The following is a 12673-nucleotide window of genomic DNA, read 5'->3' as shown; positions in this document are numbered from 1 at the left end:
TACATTGTTCAGTATCTCATATTAAAGCTATATAAAACTAGTTTAATTAATTTGACAAATATTATCTTTTAATTATAAAAATCATATAAATCTCATTCGCTGGCTCACATTCTCTTCCTCCTCACCATCCCGTTTTTTCCATCGATTTTCGACGCTCCAGTCTCCTATTTCAATCTCCAAGTCACCAAGAAATTTTACAATCCCATTAACCAAATCCTACAAATAGTAATACCCAACGTCTTCATGCCCTGCACCCTCAATAAGACAAATTGTAGCATTATCACCCCCAGCAGCCTTATTATTCATTGCTGCTCGAACTGGAACCACTGTATCCTCAGTGCCGTGAATAATTATACTTTTAACATCTTTTATCAAATTTTTAACACAGAAACTGTCTAAAAATCGGAAACTTCTCTTGCAAACAACGTCCAGACCAGAGCTTAGGCCGCTCTCTAGTACGAGGCCTTTGCATGGTATGCTAAATGCCTAAAGCGCAGCAAAATAGCTACCTAGACTTCTTCCCCAAAATATCAAATTTTATTCCTCGGCAAAGTGCTTTGCGATCGCCAGTGCTGCTTTTTCAATTGTTTTTCTGCGTGGTTTTCGGTCATTTAGTACGTAGCCTGGGTATTCATATGCTATGATTTTACATGTCAATATTTTTGAAAGCTCCTGAAGAAATTGTTTTGAAGTTATCATGTTTTCAGCATTTGAATGTGAGTAAATAACAGTAAACCGAGGTTCTTAAAGAGGAAGAAAAGTCATATAATTTATTGTAAGTTTATCAACTTTAAGCTATTTTATAAGATGATCATAGTCCTTAAAAGATGCACGTGGTGGCGGACTTGGAAAAGCAAACAAATCCGGTATTGGCATTATTTATAAAAAGTTTATTCTAAATTAGATAATACAATTAATATTAATTTATCTTAACATGGTTATACAATACATAATACTAATATAAATAATAATTTGGTAGTATAACACAACTGCAGCTGCAATCGTTAAAGCTTGAATAGGATTGATTTTTCGAGAATAATATAAGATGTATTATTCGTATATGGAAATAAAACTCTAGATAAATAGAAATAATGAACAAATTGTGTACACATATGATTCATTATTTGTTTGTATAAACTTGTTTGATAATATATTTTATGCCAATTTTATTATTAATACATTTAAATCATTGCATGCTGATAAATACTATTGTTATAACAACTAAGATTATATTTAATCTTAAATAGTATTATTCTATAAAATAAACATATACTCACTTAGTAAGACGATTTGATTTTTTCTTTCTTATACAACAATAAATCTCAATAAAACTATATGTAATGAATGTTACTGCAGACAAACCTTACATTAAAAGCTTCAGAATTTTATCTTTTTTAATAAAATTTTATCTATTTTTAATTGCTATACCGTTTTCAAATACGGCCCTTGTTGTTTCATTAAAAATCTAAACTCCACAAAAAGAATATTCATATAGTATAGCAGCAGTACACTTGTGTAAAATATCAATCTAGTGTTTTTATTAGTATGATTGGATTATATTTAGAAAATATGAGCATTCTGCTTGAACGAGTATAACACCATTTGAACTTAATGAAAATATAGACGGTATTTCAATACTCCCATATCTCGAAAAACATTACACTGACACATTATAGCTATAATTTTTTATAGGGATGATGCTTTTCAATGAAAATTACAGTTACTAGCCATTATATATCCTACAATCTACTGTTAAATTTTAAATAAAATCATCCGGTTGAAAATTATATTCAAATTATTTTGTTTATTTTTATTCGCCTTCAAATATTCCCTCTAATCGATAGTCAGAATAAGTGGATTACTTGAAAAGATTATTACATAATTCATAATTCCTAGAAATAAATGATGCACATGATAGGAAGGATAATGATACTCCTGGTGATAACTCGAAAAAATTGTGTAAAAAAGGTTCACCTTATCGATAAAGAGTGAAGTTTACAGTTGTAGGTAGTAAAAATTGATTTTTCTAGTTAGATAAAATGTAAACATAAAGAGAATAATTAACGATTGATGCGTTGATAAAATATGACATCTAATCTTATGTTATTATCTAATTATATTATATAATAATTAAATCTTTATCATCATTATCTTTATCTTGATATTATCTTTTTATCTAAATAAATAACCAGAAAATAAGTAGTGCAACATTTATGTTAATAGTAGTAATTATTCATATCAGTTTAGTTTTTGCATAGGATATTTTGTACTAATTAATTATTTAAATTTTTGAAAATTTACAATAATTTCGTACTCTTAGATTTTGTATTATAGCGATTTATTAGTCGAAATTGTGTAGTAATGTAAATTTGTACTTACTATCTCTATTATCCATAAAATGTACATTAATCTACAATTCATATCCTATCAATATGCTAGCTGTATATGAAATGTATTTTATTAAAACTATACAAATTTTTAGCATAAACAATTTAGAATAAATAAATAAACACATAATTAAAAATTAAAATTAAGCAGAATGCATACATGGCCCTCCTGCAGAGGCAGCGACGCGTGCAGATGAGGCAGAACTTCTACTTCTGCGGGGTGGTGCTGAACCTGGTGGCCACCGGCGTGCTGCTGGCGAAGATAGTATCAGTGAGACTATGATGTGCACACTGCCATATAATAATTCTATTCCTCCAAATTATAATACAACTCATCGGTTTTTACTTCGGAAACTGCCAGCCTCCCTGCCTGCAGTATGTACATATATAGTATTACATGGAATAAACCACAAACACTACACGAAGCCTAATCGTATATAATAACCATACTCCCCATTTTACACAAAATTCCACTTCTACCCCACTCCATCAATGGGATCCTGTGCCACACAGCCTTGGTTCGAGGCCGCCTAGGCCAACGACGCCAAGTTCATGAAGGGCGCCAAGCTCATGGGCTCCGTGGACGAGCGCGAGGAGTCGCCCTTCCGCGGCTTCTCCGCCATCCACTACGCCGCCTACTTCGGCTGCCGCGACGTCATGGACCTCGCCTCCCCGCACGAGCTGGACCTCGTCACGAAGTACCCCGTCAAGCTCCAGGTGTTCAAGCGCGACAAGGCCGTCGCGATCTTCCCCGCGGGGCTCAGCTTCCAGGGCATCCTCGCCATCTCGGGGCGCTACGAGATCCTGAAGCAGTCCGTCATCCGGCACGGTGTCATCAAGGCCCCGGTGCCCCTGGCCAGCTGCCTCGTGGTAGGCGTCGGCTTCAAGTTCGCCCGCCAGTTCCAGGACATCGTGCTCCAGGACCTCTTCGTCAGGTCGCAGAACCCCTTCTCGAACCCGCTCACGCTCAGCATCGTCATCGGCTTCGGCGAGTTCACCGATCTGCTGCTCCGCGGCGCGAAGTCCCTGAACTACGGCCGCACGAACTGGATGGTCCAGGACTGCGGCTCGCACTTCTTCCAGATCGGGCAGCTGGACGCCTACCACGCCCTCAAGAAGCTCCGGCTCTCCATCAAGGAGATCGACGAGGCGAGGACCATGGTCCAGAAGGCCATGTCGGGGCTCGGCTTCCACGCCGACGACACCATGGGCGGAACCCCGCGCCACTCGCTGTCCATCAAGGACTACGTCAGGCCGGCGTTCCTCTCAGATTGAGTTTCTTTTCGCACTTGCTCCCCGGTCCCCGAGGAGAGCGCTGTTCCCAAATATATTTTTCACTCGGCCCGCAGTTCTGCTGCGATGCTCTCCCCCAGCCCCGGGAGCCTCCGCTGCAGCCGCAGCGCCTGCACGAGCACCCGGCTGCGCTCCAGCAGGCCCGCGGCTAGCAGCTGCCGCACCTCGGAGTCCGTGAACGCCGTGAGCAGCGAGTAGCAGTTCCCGTTGGGCCACATGCTGTGCGCGGCGAGGCTCTGGAGGAAGGCGATGCAGCAGAAGCGCTGGTACGGCAGGGCCTTGATGCCCGCGATGAGGCGCACGATCTGGCTCAGCGTGACCAGGAACCCCCGCGGCAGCGTGTAGTCGTGGTGGTGGAACCGGCACACGAAGCAGGACTCCTGGTCCACGGCGCGTATCAGCGGCGTGAAGAACTGGTCGAAGGGGGCGGCCTTCTGCTCGTAGATCGGCTGCAACACCACCATGGGCGCCATCTGCTTCCGGCCCTCGTGGTCCAGGATGTGCCGCTGGAACGAGCACTGCACCAGGATGTCGAACACCTCGGAAAGGTCGCCCCTCTGCGTGTTGATGAACGTCATCAAGCTCTTCAGGTACGGATCCACAAAGTGATATGAGCGGAATTCTTCCAATTTAATTCTCTTTAATGTCTACTTTAAGGCCACATGATTTGGCCTTATTAATTTAATAAAATGTTAAAATATATAAAATGAGTTATACATACTTCAGCTTGACAAAAATGTAAAGTAATATTTTCTTATATAGCGAAATAGTTTATCTTAAAATAGCTATATTATATATTAATAATCAAATTTAAAACAAGTACGATCATTATTAGTATATAAGCTTATTAAAGTAACCTCTACTAATTTCAACCGAATAAATAATAAATAATATTATAAAATAAATGGTTTATTATTAAAACTATAGTGTATAATCGTAACAATATTCAATAGATTTTTAAGTTCAAACTATATGTAGTTCTATTAATTAAGTTTAATTACACTCTTCAAAGTTTTAAGAAGTTTCCATTTTTAACTCAATAATTATAATTCATATTTATTATAAATCATCTATAGTAAAATGGATATTAACAAAGTCAAGATTAAATAAATCGAAACATAGAAGATTGTTAAATAATTTGACAACGTATTCTTGCCTAAATTAGTATGTCTACGATCCCCTTAAAGAACTTAGGAAACTGTCCCATTATTTGCATCTATTAACTTTGAGAGGAGTATCTAATTTACGTAACGTAAATCAGACCCCTCGAAAAAAGTTAGAAGAGATAGGATTGATAACTTATTAGATAAAGTAATTGAATATGTGAATGAAAATGAGTTAAAATAAGAAAAAAATTTAAAAAGAAAAAGCACTATTTGCTTTTAGTGATTAAATTCTATCATTGAAGTTTATTAGTTTTAACCATATCAAGTAGATTGATAACAGTTCTTTCACACATATCAAATACAAGATCAAATCCACCTGTATAATACGGGTCTGGAACTTCTCCAGTACCCTTTGGATCAAATTCTCTAAAAAGTTTCACCTTTTATTATGAGTCTTTTCCTTTGAGGTCGTCCATAACATCATTTTTGTTTGAGTTATCCATACAAAGAATAAGATCATAAGTATCATAATCTGTCCTTTGCCAGTGCCTTGATGGTTTAGTAAATGTAAAATTTAATCGTTCCTTGATTATTTTTTATGAACCTCTATGTGTGGAACAACCTTCAGGTTCACCATACATACCGCATGATTCAAACTCTATATTTTTAAGATTATCTTTTTTTGCATAATATAATGCTATACCGTGAGCTAATGGAGACCTGCAAATGTTGCCTAAACATACAAACATAATCTTCATTTCTTAATAATGATAATTAGGATTTTAGATATTATGATCCCTAAAAACTATATTAATTTACTTGATAAATACAACAAATTTACTCCTATATATAATAGTCATAAATATGTTATTAAAATAAAATGATAGCAACAAAACATTTACCATAAATCCCATAAAAGCTGAAATAAATAGCTACAGTACCAAATCTTCTTTAATTTGATTTCTCTGACGATGAAACTAGTACTCATGACTTGAACTAGTTATTATTAGATCGCCGTAATTAAAGAAAAAATGCCAGCTAATAAGATATCTTTTCAGATATGATGAATTGTATGTAGTGAAACCATTAACTTCAAAAGCTATAATTAGTATGCAAATAATCTTAGCTAAAACTAGATTTTACCACTGTGAAATTGATATTTGCAATATTATTCAAAATTTGTTATTTTAAAAATAGTAAACAATTATTATATTAAAATAACAACTTTTATATTAGCTCTATTTTTATATAAACAAACACAAACAAGTTCTTTCATTACGTCATCAAAATCACTCCCGCGCGACCTTCAACACCTGCGGCACCTTACCAGAGCTCTTTCCACTCCATAAGCCTCCTTTTTATCTCGGTGATTGGTCGTTTTTTCTCCCAGGTGCTAATGCTTATCGCTTCTTTTCAATCAAATCTGTTTTGTCCAAAATTTCCTTCTCAAATTTTACGAATTTGGTATTGTTTTTGAGCATTTCCTCTAAGGTTTACGTTTTTTGAAATTCTTCTAGCATTTTATCAGAATTTTCGTTTTGAACCTAAAAATCATTTATTAAATCGCCTAAAACTGGCTTACAAAATTCATTTTCCATTTACTCAGACAGCTATTTTGCTTACTTATTGACCGATTCAAGAATTGAATTCAATTTCAATTTTTCAGTGCCAGAAAGTTACATTTCGCCCTCAAAATTTGGCAGATTTTCCAAATTTTGTGGATTTGCGTAAAAATCGACCAGGAAACCGCGAATTTAATCTTAATTTAGTGACAGAACTGTAGTATCATTTTAGACCTACTAAATGCAAAAATCTACATTTTTCAAGTGCGTTTCAAGTTTACGATCGCGCCTCTGAATTCTGATATAATCTGGCTGCCCATTAATATCAGGAATGGAAAGTTGAATTGTTTCTGGAATTTAATTTCCCGAAATTGAAGTCCAAATTTTATGTGTGGACCCGGATAGTGGTGGTGGCTAAAGCGTTATCTAGGTAGTTGTAGTTGACGTATTTGAGAGTAGAGATTGTGTTTCAGCGTCGATTTTCGCGTTTTTAAGTTACTCCAAATACGTCTCTGAATCTATTGGCTGGGGATAACTTACTTGCGAAAAATAGTCATCTTATAGTATTTAGTCAACAATTTAATTTTCTGTTTTGGTTAGTTGTGGTGCGTTTTTAATTTCTGTCAGAAGGACCCGATAATCATCGTCTTAAAGAAGGTTAGACTCTGCCTACAGCTCAAGTTTTGAAGATATTTTGTCTATTTGGAGTTTGAGTGCCTTTGAAATTGGCGAAGTTGACATTTCAGTTACTATTTCTGTTTATGTAGACGAGTCTGATGAATCTGATGGTTCTTTGTCAAGTACATCCTTATGGCTTGGCATCAAGGGGATTTGCTGGAATATTGCATCTACTATTGTTTGTTGATCACTTTCTGGTTAAACCTAGATCTCTGACTCGTCATTTAACTAGTTCTGAATTTCAAGCCAGTCTGCATACCGCTACTGCTAAACTTCTTGATTCTCTTCTATATTTGTGTCTAAATGTATTTAAAGTACCTCATCTAGCAGGCTTGCTGACTCCTATATCAGCTAGTTAATTTGCTCATTTGTCATCGGCTCATCCATAATTTCAGAAAATATTAAGTATATCTATATAATAATTAAATTTATTTTCATAATACATGAATTATTATTCCAATCCCTAGATATATAAAATAAAATTTGTTTTGAGCTGTAAAAGAGGTAATGTTAGAAGTGTAGACTTTTTAATGCAAAAAATCACTAAGATAAGAGGAAAAGCGCCGATAGTTGTGGTTATCCTCTAGCACTGATAGTTTAAATATTTTCCTGCGCGTAACAGCCTCTCTAATCTATACAATAATTCCAATATTCATCGCTTACATCATTCTCTCGCAATAGCTATCTAGTGAAAATAGGAGCACTTGGAGCTATTTCTGTATACTACTTTGTTCTTTTGACCATTTTTTTGCTTTAAATTCTTGGTGTAGAACTTGCTTTCTCTTTGCGCATTTGGAGACTTTAAAATAATTATATTGTTAATATAATTCTATCATATAAATTTATTATAATAAGTAGAACAGAATAATTTGAATAAATATATTATAATATAGAGTTTAATTTGTTTTAGTATTTTCTAAATTTAATATATACATTCACTATTAATGTATACAATTTTTCAACAAATACGGTTTATAATTACATTAAGGTAAAATATTAAATATATAGGTTATTAGGTATTCTACTTTTTATAATACTTGCGTCTATTTTTCTTTGCCACCATATTATACCATTATAATAATATTAAATTAGAAGAATTATGTAAAATAGATAAATTGTATTTAGAATAAACTATAAATTTAAATAAAAGAGAATCGTATAACCTTAAGGAATTAAATATAATCTAATACGTTGATTCTAAGACTGGAAATGTATATGAGAAGCCAGATCAGTAGATAACTATCATAACATACTTTCCTTTAATTATGCTAATTCTATATTAAAATAAAATAAATCATCATGCCTTTCTAGTCTTAAGTAAAATTGCACCTACTTATTTTAGTAACACAATTTTGTTTTCCTAACTCTAAAATGATACGCTTCCAATATCCCAAGCTTCTACGGCTGAACGTGGATAGCGTTTTTTCGGATTTTCTGTAACCTCAATATTTAATTATTTTAATGCGTTTGCAATTTCAGTAATTGTTGGCTTTTCAATGCATAATGATTTTGGAAGTCTTCTTCCTTCAAATTTGGTAGAAGAAATAGAAAAATAACGTGGGTAAAAAACAGTAGAGTGTTCCTCTGACATTGTGAAGTGGCTTTTAATCAGTAAATAATCAATATTATATTGTAAATTAATTTAATAGTATAAAAGTAAATCCGTAATTATTTTGAAACTACTAATGAAAAATACTAGCCTTCTGTCTTTTGCAATCTTAATAATCTTATTAAAAAGCTAATATACTAACAAAAATATTGATAATTTGAAAAATTATTACTTCGTTATTTTTAACTAATATTTTGAAAACAGTAGTCTTGTTAATTAGCAATTAATATTAATTGTACTTATAATGTATTATGATACAATCAACTATAAATATTTAATTTTATAATCAAAATTCTTCTTGGTATATATTTTCTATCGTCAAAAAATGCTAGATAACATATGTAAAATTCTAATTATCAGGTTTTGATTGATAAGTAGTATAAAAGTAATATCTTCTAAACTAATGACTAAAAGCAATTAATTTGAAATTATTACATTATGATCGTTGCTTTAAGCCTAAAATAATTTGAATATTATATAATTTAAAATATATATCTTTCCGCCCATTTCTAAATGGATTAGTAATAACAGTTATAAATAACTTAAACTCAATTACGTAACGTAACAGAAGAGTACTAATTTTTAGAATAGTAATACTCTATTTAAATTGATACATAGTTATCGACTCAACGAATTAATAACTAGTTAGTAAGTCTTCTAAAATAATTAGTATAATCTAAAATTAATCAGGACTGTCCAATGTAAACTTGGTTCTAAAATATAAATATTATTATAAATAATATAAGCCCTAAGATATAATCTTCTGATGTTGATTCTCGCATAGATGAAATCAACGAATTAAGAGGTAATGCAATTGTCGATCTTTAATATGTACTCTCTAATCAAGATTAATTATAAAATACTATTAATTCTAATAACAATTCTAAAGACATTAATTTACTACTAAAAGCTTGTGATGCCTTAAAACTAGCACTTAACGAATCTACTGAAAGAGTATATTAGTTAACAACTTAAAATAAGGAAATTTTAAATGAAAATTAATTACTTCGAGATAAACTCAATCATCTATAGCTCCACACAACAAATTAACTAGCAAATGCTAGAGATGATATTGTACGTTAATAAAAGGTAATAGAGGAGATATTGAAAATTACGGACAACTTATAATGATTTTTTATTGAGTATACCTAATATAATATATATTAAATGTATTGATTTCTTTCCACTTTTTCGTTTCTTTAGATGCAGAAATAGACTTAGAAACGAATTTACTTAACACCAGATGAAGTTCCTTATCTTATAGGGCCTAGAGGTGAAACTGTCAATAATATAAGAAGAATTTCAGAAGCTAAGGTTAGATTCGATAAAGAATCTGATTAAGACTATGCTGAAATAAAAGGATCTAATGCAGCTATTTTAAAAGCAGTCCAATTGATTTAAGAGAAAAGAGACACGTTTAAAAGGTCAGTTCCTGCTATTTATCAACCAAAGGAACCACTAAATGCGTAATTTTCAGCACAAATAGAATTACCAGTAGGAGCTTCAAGGTTTTATTAAGGTGCTGGAAGAGCAGTATTTAAAGAAAATGCATAATATGTCAGAGTAGAAAAAACATATCTTATTATAAAATGCCCGTCGTAGTAAATTTTAGATTAAACGGTTTAAGAAATTAAATAAAAAGTTTCCAATTTTGCTTGTGTTGCTATTCCTGCACCCGTTTGGGCAGTGGGGCGCATTATCGGGCGTTAAGGTGATGGAATTATAAAAATTAATAACTAAGTGAATCAACTCACTGGTGGAACTTGTTTAGTATTTTTTCCAGATGTTGGATAATCTGATGGAATTTTAAGTTATGCCATTGTATCATCTGATGACTATAAAGCTACATAAGCATGTTGCAATGTTATCATATCAAGATTAGCAGCAATCACAGAACAAGGAGGTGTAATCTGTGATATGTTCCCGTCTTATTAATTTACTTTAAGATAAATATAGTTATAATCTTTCCATTGTTAAATATATCTTATGAGACTATAGTCATCATAAAATGTCAAAATTAAAATATTAGACGGAGATTATTTTGTATAATCATTTTTGTCTTAAGAAATTATAGCTTCAACACCCCTTTATTTACCAAATATTGTAGATTAAAAATAATAAATACTTGATCCAGAAAAACCTGATTTGTATGTCCCCTTACCGTTAGTTCTAGATACTATAAAAACTATATAAACAACAGAAGTTCCCCATCTTTTTTTACCTAATCATATATCATTCCCCGTTAGTAAATTTCCACCACCGAGTAATTTAACTAATCAGTAGCCAGTGGATAGAAAATTTTTAGTAGTATCAGCTGGATCTGAAGATTTAGAATCTGCCGAATTTTGGAAAAATTTATCATATTAAGCATTTAACCAACTTTCTACTTAATTTTTTACCACGGATTCATCAATAATCGATTTTTGTGATATAGAATTTTAAGCATTTCCTGGGCGTTCAGTATTGATGCCAAAATCTAATTAAACTGCATCATCACATTCAGAACTTTCTGAGTCTCTTTAGAAACGTGACTTAACTTCTCGATTTATAGCTGGCGTTGAAAATATATATTACAACTAATTATTAAAATCATCATAATTAATTCATTATTGGAGAGTTAATTTGTGTTAAAATTTAAAAATATGTGGAAATTAAGAAATATGGACAAGAATTCAGATTGAAAAACATGTTGGCGTTTTAAATAGACCTGTGTAATAGTCAGACCTAGAAGGAATAATTGATTTTCCTGAAAAGGTTTAAGTTAGCAGAAGAGCTATTTGTGTTTAAATAATGGTTCATTTAAATGGATTTGTTGATGGTAAAAAGAACGATCTTTTAGTGTTGCTAAAGACTAGACCTAGACATAACAACTGTGAACGTTTTGAAGAATATCTAAAGAAAATCGAAGAACTTTCTAGTTAAGATGCATTTGTGAGTCAGAGTAGTTTTGAAGATGAAGATGAGGAAATTAGGTATGGAATAGCCAGTCTTCCACTGCCTTAATTCAAATAGCCAGATATTTTTGAAATTAATGAAGAGATGAACTAACAGTCAGAATCAATTTGTGCCGGTCCCATTTCGGGGTTGTATGCTCCTAACAAAGCTACCAAAGGCCAATTTATCAGCAGTGTAGATTTGTGTTTAGAGCAGAGCACTGCAACTTTAGTAGAATGTAGATACAAATTTCATAAAAATTTAGCAATTTAGCATAGTGATATTGTAGATTTCGGTGGAAATAATGGCTCTAAAAAGAAATTTGTCCTTTGCTTGTAGCCCAATTTTGGGACGTATTGGGGGTGTGAGGGAGTAAGAAACGTCGGATTTGACGCTAGAGAATAGGATTATGGGGAAAAGTTGAGAGATTTTGTATAAGAATGCATTGAAGTTGTTTAGTGATTGATGTTAAGATTTCACGTTATAAGTGCAATACTAGATTTTTAGTAATAAAGTTCTTCAGCAGTAATTTTGATACAAATCAAGCTAAAAATTAAAAAGATCATTAAAGTGGTGACATTATTACTATTAAAGCTTAAGGGAATTATATGTAGATATCAGTTATCAGAAATAATCAATATAATCTAAAATCGATGAAACTTATAAAATATTAATCAAATCACTCCAACATCTACCAGCATTTTTTCTACTATCTCTTTATGTCCTTCAAATTAAAACACTAGTTCCCTAATATTTGGTAATTTAATAAAAATAAGCTCTTTTGGAAGTCTGATTTCTTCTAAAATGACAGCTAGAATCTATTCTAAAATTTCATCTTTAATTTAGCTCAGTTATAGCGTAAAACTAACATCGGACTGCATTTATGGTTATTGCTATGGATATATTGTTGATGTAATTTTAATTTTTCTATACTAATTTAGTTGCTTAAGTTACTTTTATGGTTAAAGTGGAGTATATTACTTCTTGTCATTAGTATGTTATATAGCCTCAAAAACTGTATCTTAAAGATTAGCTACGCTAGTAGTGTCATCAAAATATATACTTGAGGATGTGCCCATTTTTATACTTTGATGTAAGTTTTGA

The 12673-nt window shown here is 32.7% G+C and overlaps 11 protein-coding genes and 1 pseudogene across 11 annotated transcripts; 5 read left to right on the top strand and 7 right to left on the bottom strand. All coding sequences in view use genetic code 6, as the record gives it.

Annotated features, from left to right (window-relative positions):
- Positions 1 to 81: 81 nt before the first annotated feature.
- SS50377_28032 (uncharacterized protein) lies at positions 82 to 876 on the bottom strand (the record flags this gene model as incomplete). Its single annotated transcript, XM_067911808.1, has 1 exon — positions 82 to 876. The coding sequence occupies one exon, from the start codon at positions 874 to 876 to the stop codon at positions 82 to 84; it is 795 nt and encodes a 264-aa protein (XP_067760830.1).
- A 2003-nt stretch (positions 877 to 2879) lies between these two features.
- Positions 2880 to 3662, top strand: SS50377_28031 (uncharacterized protein; the record flags this gene model as incomplete). Its single annotated transcript, XM_067911807.1, has 1 exon — positions 2880 to 3662. The coding sequence occupies one exon, from the start codon at positions 2880 to 2882 to the stop codon at positions 3660 to 3662; it is 783 nt and encodes a 260-aa protein (XP_067760829.1).
- Positions 3663 to 3721: 59 nt separating this feature from the next.
- Positions 3722 to 4294, bottom strand: SS50377_28030 (Hypothetical protein; annotated as a pseudogene).
- A 466-nt stretch (positions 4295 to 4760) lies between these two features.
- SS50377_28029 (uncharacterized protein) lies at positions 4761 to 5069 on the top strand (the record flags this gene model as incomplete). Its single annotated transcript, XM_067911806.1, has 1 exon — positions 4761 to 5069. The coding sequence occupies one exon, from the start codon at positions 4761 to 4763 to the stop codon at positions 5067 to 5069; it is 309 nt and encodes a 102-aa protein (XP_067760828.1).
- A 10-nt stretch (positions 5070 to 5079) lies between these two features.
- Positions 5080 to 5544, bottom strand: SS50377_28028 (Low molecular weight protein-tyrosine-phosphatase; the record flags this gene model as incomplete). The annotated part of the gene is made up of 1 exon (XM_067911805.1): positions 5080 to 5544. The coding sequence occupies one exon, from the start codon at positions 5542 to 5544 to the stop codon at positions 5080 to 5082; it is 465 nt and encodes a 154-aa protein (XP_067760827.1).
- Positions 5545 to 5666: 122 nt separating this feature from the next.
- On the top strand, positions 5667 to 5867 carry SS50377_28027 (uncharacterized protein; the record flags this gene model as incomplete). Its single annotated transcript, XM_067911804.1, has 1 exon — positions 5667 to 5867. The coding sequence occupies one exon, from the start codon at positions 5667 to 5669 to the stop codon at positions 5865 to 5867; it is 201 nt and encodes a 66-aa protein (XP_067760826.1).
- Positions 5868 to 6075: 208 nt separating this feature from the next.
- On the bottom strand, positions 6076 to 7413 carry SS50377_28026 (uncharacterized protein; the record flags this gene model as incomplete). Its single annotated transcript, XM_067911803.1, has 1 exon — positions 6076 to 7413. One exon carries the CDS (start codon positions 7411 to 7413, stop codon positions 6076 to 6078), a length of 1338 nt encoding a protein of 445 aa, XP_067760825.1.
- A 153-nt stretch (positions 7414 to 7566) lies between these two features.
- On the bottom strand, positions 7567 to 7818 carry SS50377_28025 (uncharacterized protein; the record flags this gene model as incomplete). Its single annotated transcript, XM_067911802.1, has 1 exon — positions 7567 to 7818. The coding sequence occupies one exon, from the start codon at positions 7816 to 7818 to the stop codon at positions 7567 to 7569; it is 252 nt and encodes an 83-aa protein (XP_067760824.1).
- Positions 7819 to 8323: 505 nt separating this feature from the next.
- Positions 8324 to 8617, bottom strand: SS50377_28024 (SRP19 protein; the record flags this gene model as incomplete). Its single annotated transcript, XM_067911801.1, has 1 exon — positions 8324 to 8617. The coding sequence occupies one exon, from the start codon at positions 8615 to 8617 to the stop codon at positions 8324 to 8326; it is 294 nt and encodes a 97-aa protein (XP_067760823.1).
- Positions 8618 to 9334: 717 nt separating this feature from the next.
- Positions 9335 to 9766, top strand: SS50377_28023 (uncharacterized protein; the record flags this gene model as incomplete). Its single annotated transcript, XM_067911800.1, has 1 exon — positions 9335 to 9766. The coding sequence occupies one exon, from the start codon at positions 9335 to 9337 to the stop codon at positions 9764 to 9766; it is 432 nt and encodes a 143-aa protein (XP_067760822.1).
- Positions 9767 to 9838: 72 nt separating this feature from the next.
- On the top strand, positions 9839 to 12031 carry SS50377_28022 (KH domain-containing protein; the record flags this gene model as incomplete). Its single annotated transcript, XM_067911799.1, has 1 exon — positions 9839 to 12031. The coding sequence occupies one exon, from the start codon at positions 9839 to 9841 to the stop codon at positions 12029 to 12031; it is 2193 nt and encodes a 730-aa protein (XP_067760821.1).
- Positions 12032 to 12243: 212 nt separating this feature from the next.
- On the bottom strand, positions 12244 to 12648 carry SS50377_28021 (uncharacterized protein; the record flags this gene model as incomplete). Its single annotated transcript, XM_067911798.1, has 1 exon — positions 12244 to 12648. The coding sequence occupies one exon, from the start codon at positions 12646 to 12648 to the stop codon at positions 12244 to 12246; it is 405 nt and encodes a 134-aa protein (XP_067760820.1).
- Between the last annotated feature and the right edge of the window lie 25 nt (positions 12649 to 12673).

The sequence above is a fragment of the Spironucleus salmonicida genome, chromosome 8 (genome assembly GCF_000497125.1).
Source record: "Spironucleus salmonicida strain ATCC 50377 chromosome 8, whole genome shotgun sequence".
Taxonomy (NCBI): Eukaryota; Fornicata; order Diplomonadida; family Hexamitidae; genus Spironucleus; species Spironucleus salmonicida.
The sequence above is the reverse complement of the archived record's forward strand: the minus strand, read 5'-3'. Positions and strand labels throughout refer to the sequence as shown.